The following is a 12,845-nucleotide window of genomic DNA, read 5'->3' as shown; positions in this document are numbered from 1 at the left end:
TCAGCCACCATTCGGGGCTGTAACGATACATTTTAAAAACAGTGGTTCTTCAACCAGTGGTCCAGGGACCACCAGTGGTCCTTGAGCAGGTTCCAGGTGGTCCCCATGCAGCTCTAAATGATGGAGAGTCGGTGTAACCAAATGGACCCTTTGTAGATCTTTGATCTTAAATGTACAAGAAGTCCACGTGCACAATTGGAGATTGTAGAAGAATTGTTATTTTGATCAACGTTTGTTATCTCTCCTAATGGTGTAGCACATAAATACGGCATGGATATGTGTACACATTCTGTCGTTCTGGGGTCTGAGAGGCTAAAATGTCATCAGATGGTGGTTTCCGTGGCTCAAATGGAGAATCAATAAATGGGCCTTAATATGAAAAGGGTTGAAAACCACTGATTTTAAAAAGCAATCACGTTGACCAATCGTATACAAATGTATCAGTCTTATAAAAATAGACCCATGGTGATCAGTGATCATGTCAGGGCCGGTCAATCATTCCAGGATGAAGGAGCAGCTAAACATATTGTTGCCGTCGGACAGAAACCTCGTATCTAAAGTCTGAAAATCTACTTTCTTCTCATTTTATTATTTATTCGTTTTTTGGGGTCTAAATGTAGGCCTGTATGCCCTGCTACTTCATACTGCAGTGTGACACCAAAGTAACAAAAACAACACAAGTAGTTGATCTACAAGATCAACGCGTGCCTTGTAGATTGATTTAAAAGAAAAAAGTTGATGTTAAAGTGCAGATTAAGTCATTTTATGGATGTTCTAAATATTGAATCAATATCATCAGTATTAACAAGAGCTTGTGACTAAATGATATTGGAACACATGGTTCATTTTTATGTTTCCTGAAAGGTATACCAGGTTTCCACATAAGAGGTTTCCACCAGACACAGTGACGATATATAAACACATAACTAGATAAGATGGAGCGTTATCACTGCTCCAGTATTAGATGTACGTTTACTGCGTAACCCCCAGTGCCCCCCAAAAAATGACCGGAACTACTTGATATTCACCAAAAACATAGCAGAACTCCCACCACGGGACTCGGGCAATCAATGAATACAGTTGCAAGCACTATATTAATGGCAAGTATTTCATAATACAACTTAAGAAAAAAAAGTGAACTGTCCCTTTAAGTAAAAATACCACAATGTAAAGTAGGCTATATGTATAAATGCACCCTTTAAAAATATAGTATTCAAAATTGGAATAAAAGTATAGTATCGTTAACTAAAACTACAATGAAATAATGAAAACTATATGATTGACAAAACATTTTAGTTTACTATAATAAAAATAGCAAGGCTTTACAAAAACCCATCACTAACTGAAGCTGTTTTGTGTTTACAAAACTAACTAAAACCAAAGTATGTTCACGTACAAGGAATTTGACTTGTGCGTATTTCCCTCTGACACATGGAGAACTATACTGGAATAATGAACTGATATAGCTTGAAAATGGTATTTATAAATGAATGAAAAACATGACATTATGATGCTTACTTGTTTTATTAGAGTCATTACGGAGAAGGGAATGACATTGAGTTAATTAGTTTCACTCATGCTATGATCACATTTTACAATTAATAACAGTCTATAATAATAATTAATTCTGTTTTGTAAATATGAAATAAAAACCCAAGAACGTAATCCAGTATCCAGGCAAGAGTCGTAACCAGAGGAGGTGAAACTTTAACTTCAGATCAGACAGATATTCAGAAACGGGTATTATCAGACAGGAAGGTTCAGGACGCATGGTATAATTGCTGCAAATCTTGGCTTGTAGATTGAAAATGGTATTTATAAATGAATGAAAAACATGCAAATCTTAGCTTGTAGATTGGCTATTTTAGGGGGGAAAAGGAGCTGACCAAGTACAGAGCCCTGGGAGACACCGGTTATGTTTGGTTTCTGTCTCATTAATGTGTGTGATTATATTATGTTAAAGTTAAAGTATCAATACCACAGTGTAAAATACTCTGTTACAGTAAAATCCCTGTAATCCAAGGTGTACTTAAAGTACAAACGTATTGGCATCATACTTAAAAGTATAAATACTCATTATGATGATTATGATCATCATGATGATTTCCTTTCTTTCCTTTGAAATGTTTCGAAAAAATGTCAAACCGTTTCACAAATATAGCAGATCTACAAGCTCACACAACGTGTTGCATTGCGAAGCGTTGTGCTATTTTTGAATAGGTGAAATATAATAGAGGGCTTTGACTGCTTGTAATTAAATGTTTCAGTGGAGTCAAAAAGTAAAATCTTTGCTCTTCAGATATAGATGCATAAAGTATATTGAGAAATGGAAATACTCAAGTAAAGTAAAAGTAGTTCAAAATTTCAAAATACTTGAGTAACTTGTAATTAGTTACTTTCCACCACTGCATATGACAGTGTGTAGACTGCGTTTAACTCCTTAGACTCCTGAGCTGTGTTTGAAGTGTCTGTCTGTCTGTCTGTCTGTCTATCTGTCTGTCTGTCTGTCTGTCTGTCTGTCTGTCTGTCTGTCTGTCCTGTGTTTGAAGTGTCAGATAGTGAATCTATTCGTCTGTCTGTCCGTCCTGCTCGTCTCGTCTGGGTTGAGGTCTGACCTTCATACTGATGGACTTCAGAGAATACCTGTTACCTTTCCAATGACGCCATTCAACACCAACATAATCAGGTGAGCCAGTAAAATCTCCCCACAGATAAACTCCATTGGGATTAGAAAGATGACAATTGTTGTACCAGAACCCCCCCAGTAGTCGTCTAGCACAATGTACTGATGAATCGCTATCCTGGTCTCGGTCTAGAGTGGAGAATCTCTGTCCATTGTGATAGCTCAGTGAGTCTCCTGTGTGGAAAGAGTTAAAAAGAGAATGTAATGCAGTACACTATCTTCATCTTCATCATCATCATCATCATCATAAAAGTATAAGTACTCATGATGATTGGCCTGTTTTATTTTCCTTTCTTTCTTTTGAGAGAAAGCAACTTGTAACTAAATGTTTCAGTGGTTAAAAAGTTAAATCTTTGCTATTCAGATATACATGCATAAAGTATTGAAAAATGGAAATACTCAAGTAAGTAAAAGTAGCTCAAAAGTGCACAATACTTGAGTAAATGTATTTAGTTACCTTCCACCACTGCATATGTATATAAAGTGGGTTTAACTCCTGAGCTGTCTGTCTGTCTGTCTGTCTGTCTGTCTGTCTGTCTGTCTGTCTGTCTGTCTGTCTGTCTGCCTGCCTGCCTGCCTGCCTGCCTGCCTGCCTGCCTGCCTGCCTGCCTGCCTGTCTGACTCAAACACTCAGGACTGGGTGCGCGCGCACGTGCGTGCGTGCGTGCGTGCGTACGTGCGTGCGTGCATGTGATAGCAGTTATTTGTGGAAATCACTTACTTCTTTAGTGCCTTATACTTAACTTCATGTACATATACAGTACTGTCCTGTATCTGCTCGTCTTATGCTGTTATGTGTAAGTATAGATGTCTTGAGTTTTATTAAATGTCATCCACTACTTTACACCCAGAAACCAGCGGTGACAACAACGGTGATTCCTAAACATACCTGCTCCTCCGTCCGTGAAGCGATCCAAGTTCAGCATGTATCCATGGTCCTCAGAGTCGATGTAGAAGTTGCTGTACTGAGCGTGTGCAGAGTTCCCACTGAAGTCCTCCATGTCCACTCTCAGCTCACTTCTCTTGTAGGTCAGATAGTAGATGTTCTCCAGACCTAAAGGACATAAAGACCAGTGTTTTATTGAAGGATCACTTCACCCATTTTCAACCTGTCTTCATATATATTTGGTCTTCAATAATGCTCAATATAAATTATAGTACTATTTATTTCTCCTCACCTAGCCAGTATTCTCCATCCGCATTGCCAAAGCCTCTCTTGTATTGGTCCCAGGGTCTGGTGAATCCCACTGAGCCATCCATCCGTCTCTGAAAAACCTGCAGAGAGAGAGAGAGAGAGAGAGAGAGAGAGAGAGAGAGAGAGAGAGAGAGAGAGAGAGAGGATAGGAATGTAATTGAATAACAAAAGCTCGGCTTGTCCAATATAAAATGCCATTGACTTGATGTTATTGAGCGCTTAACAACAATGCATATCAACATGCATATCTCACATGTTTGAGGTAAGGTGTGTACATTGAAGCAGTTCAACTGACACTTGACCATCTTCCAGACATGTTAAAAACTAAATATGGGAGTCAGAACTAAACAATTTAGTTTCCTGCAAAATGTTTCTGGAAAAGTTTTTCAGAGACTCAGAAGAAAGCTATAGTGAAAGCTGCCATGACTTAGTAATATTTTATATTGTGATAGTAAGCATTTGCTGTAGACTACAATGTTTGTTAATACAAATATTTTAACAGAAAAAGTATAGTAGGCCTTCTACACTATAGTGCCACCCATGGATATGACATTTAACACCCTTTCAATGCATTCAGTACAATTGTTTTTACATATGCTGCAGTAAGATGACAACAGTGACATAAAGACGCAATCGTCTTGTAGGACATTATTGACATCATTCTTACTGTCCATTTCCCTCCATCGGTGTCCATGTCACAGTGGGCCTGCACAGCAGTATCATCATCAACGGGATAGATGGTGTAGACCCCACTGGGAGCTCTGTCGTCTAGACTGTAGACATCAGCACAGTCTCTTGGCAGGGAACTCACGACCACCGGAGTGAGGAGACACACGACCAACACCACGGGAAATGGCTAGGATTTCAAATGGGATGATAAAGAAAATGTCTTGTTATTTAAATATTAGGCATTCATTTAGCATCTAGCAAACACTCTTAATCCAGAGCGATTTAGTAAGAACACAAAGGTGATACATTAAAATGCATAGAAATAGTAATCTATACTCTATAGGATCATAGGTAATCAACAGTATAATGTGCACCAAAAACACACACTACTTGCAGGCCTAATTAATTTAATACGATAGTTCATATTATTGGTCACAGTATGAAGATACTGTATATGTTCACATTTTAAAATATATTGTATAATATCGTCACTGTCGGGCATACACTTCTTATCCCCGTGTTTAAACTTAGTTTATTCGTTAATTAATGCCACTTGATCATCAAAGCATCACGTTTTGAGCCTGAGTAAGTAAAGTAAATAAATAAATAAGTAAATAAATAAGTAAATCAGTTTAGGGATAAAGGGTTCCTGCACTAGTCAAACATACAAATGGTTGTTCTCTTAAGAGGTCAGTGAAATACTCACCATGCTGGTTAATCAGAGAGTCCTCCACACAGCTGCTACAGAGTCCTTGGTTGAGGATCCTTTATATACAGTGAGGTTACCGTACACATCTTTATATACAGTGAGGTTACCGTACACAAGGTACGCCTTCAATGTCAACGTGTTTGTGTGGAACGCCCCATCGCCGACCGGAAAACCAGTGTTGGTGCCAAATGCTGCCGGGAAAATTAACCTGTGGGAACTTTGGCACCTGGCTGTGCATCAGGAGCAGCGTAGGTTTATGTAGATCTATTAATAGTTTTGCCTTTTTGTCTATATTTCATTTTGACTTTGTGTTTTACATTTCAGCGTACTTTTAAGTTTGTTTTTAACGTGCGTTTGTTTGTTTAGTTTCGGTTTTTTTAAGCAGCACTATATAATTATGTTCCTTTTTATGTAATTTTGTCAGTTTTTAACTTGCTCGATTCAGTATTTTTTTTTTAGATATTTGATATAAATTTTATCAGACATGCCGAGTTCCTATACGAACCCATTGTAACTTAAAACTCCATTTTAACCATAATAGATTCATCGAAAACAAACAGGTTCTGGTGACTGATTCCTTCTAGGAGGCCATGTTTTTTTCTTCTTCAATTATTTTCATTTTATTTACGCACAATTCTATATGTACAGCTATATAAATCTATGTAAAGAGCTTTGGATAAAAGCGCAATATAAGTGCACCATTTATTTAATCAATCTAATATGAATGTTTAAAATGGAGTTTAACGTTACGAGGGGTTTGTACTTTGTATAGGAGGGGGGGCGTGCGTGTCTGATGAATTGAATATCAAATATCTAAATAAACAATACTGAATGGAGCAACTTAAAAACTCCACTTTCAAACACGTTTGAAAGTGGAATGTCCCCACACAGGTCAGGTCAGGACACGCACGCATTCACGCACGCACACACACACACACACACACACACACACACACACACACACACACACTTTGGGAGAATTCATTGAGTGCACCAACTCGACTCAAGGCCTCGTTTGCTCTGTCCAACTTATCATTAACATCGGATTACGATTAAATGCAACTTTAAGACACACTATTTAAGTCTAAAATCTTAACTTTTGTACACGACTATACAGTGTATATCCCCACTACAGTGTTTACAGGGGGGGGGCAGAACACAGCCTTGGAGCAGGTTGCAGGGGAATCACCCAAAGAACGGGGCGGGATTCAGACGAAACACAAGGGGGGGGGGGGGGTTTGACCGCCAACCAATAGGAGAGAAGGGCCGTTTTTGAGCAGGGTTTAGGTTGTAGCCAGTCTTCACTCTTCAGTGACAGACGCCACAGAACAGAAGCGAGGATCCATGCACGGAAATTATTTTATTGTAAAGTAAAGTTAAAGTAGTCCGGTCTGGTCCAGTAAGTAATTCAACAGGAAAATAGAATCCCTACCCGAAGGGACATTTAAATAAAACGTTATAATTCAAGGTGCATGCATTTGATTTTTAGACTCCTATTCCAGAAACAGTACATTAGCCTATATCCATATCAAAAGAGATCGCATGTAAGCCATCAAATGATTCAGGTGTCACGTCGACTCTGTGAGGTTTTGGACCTCTCGTTCCCCCTAGAATCAGTTGTTATTCCACCACGTCACCCAATAGTCTACATATGGACCCGTAATAACTAGACTAGAATCAGTTGTTATTCCACCACGTCACCCAATAGTCTACATATGGACCCGTAATAATCAATAAAGTTACATTAACATTGATTTTACAATATAAATTGGGTGTTCCAGAGATAGAAATGCCATTAAATGGGGGTCTGTATAGCCTAATTTAAATGAAAAAGGTTGAATATCACTGCTAGAGCCGCACAAATCTTCAAATGGGGGGGGGTCCCCAGGCTAATGAGTATCATGTTGGGGGGGGTCCTTGACATGAATACATTTGGGAACCGCTGTTATGTAACAAAGTTAATGAATGCCATGTCCATTTCCATGGTACGTTTGTGTGGAACTTCTATCTCTCACTGACCACTGACTGGAAAAGAAGTGTTTGTGCCAAATGCTGCTGGGAAATGAACCTGTGGGAACGTTGCACCTGTCTGCATGTGCATCAGTGAGCAAATTAGGGTTATTAATAGTTTTGCCTTTTTTATTTCGTTTTTATTTTTATTTAGTTTTGGCTTTGTGTTGTCAAGCTCAGTTTAGTTTTAAATATTTTTTCTATGTGGGTTCCTTGGGTTAGTTTAGTTTGTATGTCGTTTTAGTGTAGCTTTCTTTTAACACAACCTGACATCTGACCCTAACTAACCCCATGGCCTCCTTTCTATATCCTGGTCTTGCTCTCCAGAGATTTGGCCTTTACATTGTTTAATAGCACTGGTTCTCAACCATGTTCATGTCGAGGACCCCCGAATGAACATGTATATTATTTGGCCACGCATCCCCATCTGAAACAAAAAAAAGTGTGCCAGGCCTGCCAGGGACCCCCATTCTATAGATTTGTGTTGTCTCAACAATATTCCAAAATGTTCCAAGATGCTTTTCTCAAATAGTAGGTCGTTCGTGTGTGTGTGTGTGTGTGTGTGTGTGTGTGTGTGTGTGTGTAGTCTGCTGTGCTCCCGCGGGCCTGCATGGCCGCCCGCGGGAAGCTCTCTGCTGTCTTGGTCTTTGTCTTCAACAAATACAAGTCCGATGGATCTTCAGTTCACCTCTCTGCCTGAGTTTTCTGCATCCGACCGTCTGATGCTTTGACAAGGTTTTCTATACTCTACAGTCTCCAGTTCTATTACATACCTACTGACCGCCAGAGGCGGTGTTTTCAACACCTGGATATACATCACGCGCTCGCGCATTGGTCGAAAATTAATACCAACACTGTCACTCGTGACCACCTGTGGGCGTGAACCACCCATATAGGTGCCCACGCCACAGGGATCATCCTCTTTCATCTTTTCGCCTCGAAAGCGCACGTCGTTGGAAACTAGAACAGCTACGCTTTGGTGTCTCAAAACCGACGCGGTTGGAGCTGCCTTGTGCCCTCCTGAGACGCGTGGTTTGTTTGCTTTGTTTCATGACTGGGGTTCCCCCCGTGCGTTCGATACGGATGTTCGATAACTTTGTCACTGTGAGGTAAGTTGAAGTGACAGACTGCAGCATTGAGGGTGCCTCCCGCCCCGCCGCCGCTGCTGGCGTGCGTTCTGTAGGAACAACGAAGTGTTTCTGTGAGCAGCTCGCACGTGAGTAACCTATTCTTTGTACTGTTGTTGACAACTGTGTTTGGAACCGGCGCCGCATGTTTGCGCGCTGTGTTTATGCTAACGTGAGCAACAGGAGTGTCCCTCGCTCCACCGCTATCGTTGTAGCTGGATAGTATATTTATTACTTTCTACTGTTGTTGACAGCGTGTGTTTGTGCTAACGTAGCAACGAGAGTGTCCCTCGCTCCTCCGCTATCGTTGTAGCTGGATAGTATATTGATTACTTCCTACTGTTGTTTGACAACGTGTGGTTTTGCTAACGTAGCAACGAGAGTGTCCCTCGCTCCTCCGCTATCGTTGTAGCTGGATGGTATACTTATTACTTTCTAGTTTCTACTATTGTTTGTCAACGTGTTTGAAACCGGCGCCGCACGTTTGCGTGCTGTGTTTGTGCTGCTGACGTGAGCAGCGAGAGTGTACCTCCTCCACCCCTATCGTTGTAGTCTACTGGGTTACTGTCCCGTTTAAAAGTTGAATAGGCATTGACAGCGTTGCCTGCCAGTGCCATCGTATTTCTTATTAATTGCCCTGTTCTATTTTGGCTTTAATATAGGCTTGGCTCTGCCGCCTGCCACTGTATTCAGCAAGGGCTGCTACGGTGTGGTTATTCTTTGGTTGTATTGGTTAATCCATTCAACGCCGAGGGCTGATTTTATTTCTTATTAATTGCCCTGTTCTATTTTGGCTTTAATATAGGCTTGGCTCTGCCGCCTGCCACTGTATTCAGCAAGGGCTGCTACAGTGTGGTTATTCTTTGGTTGTATTGGTTAATCCATTCAACGCTGAGGGCTGATTTTTATCTCTTATTAATTGCCCTGTTCTATTTTGGCTTTAATATAGGCTTGGCTCTGCCGCCTGCCACTGTAGTTCAGCAAGGGCTGCTACAGTGTGGTTATCGTTGGTTGTATTGGTTAAATCCAGTCAACGCAGAGGGCTGATTTGATTTATTTCTTATTAATTGCCCTGTTCTATTTTTGCATTAATATAGGCTTGGCTCTGCCGCCTGCCACTGTATTTCAGCAAGGGCTGCTACAGTGTGGTTATTTTTTGGTTAATCCATTCAACACCGAGGGCTGATTTACTTCTTATTAATTGACTGTTCTATTCTGGCATTAATATATATTGTGGAGTCTGTCAGGTCTCACCTCAGGGGGAGGGGCGAGTTACCATGACAACCAGGCACGCCCATGGCCGGGTCATAGACTCAGTGTATTATCCCAGAGCAATTCTAAATCAGCTGCGCCTCATTCCGGCCGCCGCCCTGGTTAGCAATTAAGGACAGCCGCAGCCTGTCAGCCGCGCCCTTTATAAACAGCCTGCGCACCTAGCAGTATCAGATCCCTGCTACACACAGACGCTCGCGCAGCATATGCCGTCCACTCGGCGTTGGATGGTAAGTCCACACTCCTCTCACTTATGGACTCTCACGTATGGACTATGTTTATTGTTTGATTGTTTGTATCACCACTCAATTGCTCTCTTATATTCTCACATCACCAGGCTTGTAGGAGTGGGGCTGGAAGCACACGCAGGAGCGTGTGCCCCCCATAGACAAGTATACACGGAGAGCCGCATGCATACTGGAGACCCACCTGGCTCGTATCGGGGACGAGTGCGGAAGACGGGACCCCCGTATGGAAACGGCAGCCCCACAGCTCCATAAGGTCGCAGTAAGACAAACCGTTCACTATCTATCACCCGTGTTATTAAGAAGAGGCACTCATAGTGGCAAATGAGCAGCTAAGGATAATAACGAAGATTGTGAATGAAGGAAGTCACCCTGTCGATGCTAAATGAAGACTGTGAATGAAGAGTGTCACCGTGGTGTTGTACACTGAAGATTGTTGAATGAAGATAACCCCGTAGAGACTAATGGAAGCTAGCAGGCTCTAGATAAAGTGTCACGTACACCCTGTGAAAGAAGACAGGCCCGTGTTATGTTTATTTCACCCTTGAAGAGACTTTAAGTTGGCTTGCGCCGCCAGGCCCGGTGAAAGAAGACCGTTAGAAACTAGAGCGCTTACTTTGTGTTATATTAATTAATTAACTGAAGTATTCACACCGTAGCAGCCCTTTCTGAGATACGGTGGCAGGCTGCAGAGCGTAGGGCACTCTCAAAGCCTATATATATTGTGGGAGGTCGGGTGGGAAATACAACTCAGAGTGCAGTTTCAGGGGTTAGACACACGATGGCGCCCCTTGCTTTATTTCTCCAACAGGTTCAAACAAAGTCAGTTTTCACAAACAGAACTCAGACAGTAATATTCTTTGCATGAGGTCCCGGCTCCGAGGCGGGAGTCGTCACTGCAGAGGATGAGAGGGGATGTTAGCATACGGTCAGAGCACAAGGTAAGTACAAAGTTGGGGCCTGAGACACCCGGTCTAGGCAGTCTACCAACTGGACCTTTGTATAACTCTTTCTCTTCTTCTTTTCCAGGTTCCAGAGGAGGCCAGGAGGCTCCCCCGGAGGTAGGTAAGGGGGTGCGTATCTTTCTCTATCCACAAGGCACAGAAGAGTACTTTAGAGTAGAAGTACTCGGATACGGGGTGGTGAGTAATTAGAGTAAAAGTACTTGGTATGGTACCGGGCGGGGATGGTACGGAGGGCCCCTTAGGCTCGGCCAACAGGAAGATACACAAGCATTTATATTCTTATTTCTCTCTATCTACTGGGTGGCCGTGTCGGTACGACAACGGCAGTCAGGGGGATAACTCATTCAGTGCCGTTTCGGGTAGTGCCCATATAGGCATTAAGAGAGTGTCCCTCGCTCCGCTGCCTTGGCAACTGTCACGGCGTACCGTCACCTAACACAAGCACTGAGAGTGTGTCTCGCTCCACTGCATTATCTAACATAAGCACTGAGAGTGTGTCTCGCTCCACCGCATCACCTAACGCAAACGCTGAGAGTGTGTCTCGCTCCACTGCGTTATCTAACACAAGCACTGAGAGTGTCTCGCTCCACCGCTTGCCATCATGTACAGCATCTGTACTGAATGCTCGGCCTTACTGAGTCTGGAAGATGGCCATGATATGTGCCCGGGCTGCCTCGGCATTGCCCACCTAAGACAGGCACTGACAGAGGAGGCCTGTACCAACTGTGCCAGCATGCCCTATGCGGCAAGGGTTACGAGGCTGGCTGCAGTGGAGGATTTCTTTAGCGACACAGTTTGCTCAGTAATGCCCACCTTGAGCCCGGTGAGTGATCCCCGTAAGCGCAAGGGTGTGAGGGTAATGGTCAAGGGCTCAAAGAAGCCCAAAGTAGCCACTGTGGTCAAAGAAGCCACTGTCACCAGCGATGACCCCTTGGCCCACAAGGTGGACGCGTTGGCCTCTGAATTTGCGCAGATTAAGGCCCTCCTGCTCAATCTGCAGCCTGGTGTCCCTACCGCCGATACAATGGCTTCAGTGCCTCGGCGCCGGGGCAGAGATGACCACAATGGTCATGCCAGGGAGGACAGAGGGCGAGATGAAGATGCCATTTCCATCACAGCCTCTGACTCCCTCTTCACTAGTCTGGAGGACCAGGAAGAGGACGAGGGGGGGGCACATTCGCCCCACTGCTCAGAGACGAGTTCTCTGGCGCCGGAGGGGGATGCTGCTCAGATGCCTGGGGACGAAGTCTCTTTAACCAGGCAGACCATCCTGGTGGCTTTGTCACGGCTGGGGCTTGACGCCTCTGGGGATACAGCCCCAATTCAAAATGCCTTTTTTAAGGGCACTGAACAGCCGGCGTCCTTCAGTGTGCCTCCCTCTGCAGACTTCATAAGGGAACTCCAGTCGTCGTGGGGGGACCCGAAGTCCAAGCTCCACTTCCCACAGGACTGCAGGGCCTTGTTGGCCATGGAGGGTGCGGCCGCAGTGGGTTTGGACCACATGCCTCCAATCGGTGAGACCGTTGCGTCTCTGGTAGTGTCTCCAGACGAGGCCCTCAGGCCTGATGCTCGTTGTCCACGAGCGCAGTGCAGAGTCACGGACGACTTCCTGACAAAGAGCTACGACACAGCAGCTCGTATGGCGCGTCTCGGCAACTCTCTTTCACATCTTGTCCTGGCCCTATCCCAGTCTCTTCAGACGGCGGGGGCTGATGCCCCGACACAGAGCCTGAGCGACGTTTCCCTCAGGACCTTTGCCTATATGACCAGGGAACTTGGCAGACTGATGTCCACTCTAACCATGGCCCGTCGCCAGGTATGGCTCGCCCAGTCCCCATTGTCGAGCAGATGCAGGGATTCGCTCCTAAAGCTGCCTGTCGTCCCAGGGGAGGTGTTTGGACCCGCAGCTCAAGAAGCCCTGGAGCGTAGTGTACAGGCACGGAAGTCCAGGAAGCAGTACGCTGACCTGC

The 12,845-nt window shown here is 43.8% G+C and overlaps 1 protein-coding gene across 1 annotated transcript; it reads right to left on the bottom strand.

Moving 5' to 3' along the window:
- Positions 1-2,564: 2,564 nt before the first annotated feature.
- Positions 2,565-8,194, bottom strand: LOC308318766 (microfibril-associated glycoprotein 4-like; the record flags this gene model as incomplete). The annotated part of the gene is made up of 5 exons (XM_080768395.1): positions 2,565-2,857; positions 3,573-3,737; positions 3,862-3,958; positions 4,546-4,734; positions 8,048-8,194. The coding sequence occupies 5 exons, from the start codon at positions 8,192-8,194 to the stop codon at positions 2,565-2,567; spliced, it is 891 nt and encodes a 296-aa protein (XP_080624521.1).
- Between the last annotated feature and the right edge of the window lie 4,651 nt (positions 8,195-12,845).

Source organism: Protomyctophum bolini, assembly GCF_963924005.1.
Source record: "Protomyctophum bolini genome assembly, chromosome: 7".
In the NCBI taxonomy this organism is placed as follows: Eukaryota; Metazoa; Chordata; class Actinopteri; order Myctophiformes; family Myctophidae; genus Protomyctophum; species Protomyctophum bolini.
The sequence above is the reverse complement of the archived record's forward strand: the minus strand, read 5'-3'. Positions and strand labels throughout refer to the sequence as shown.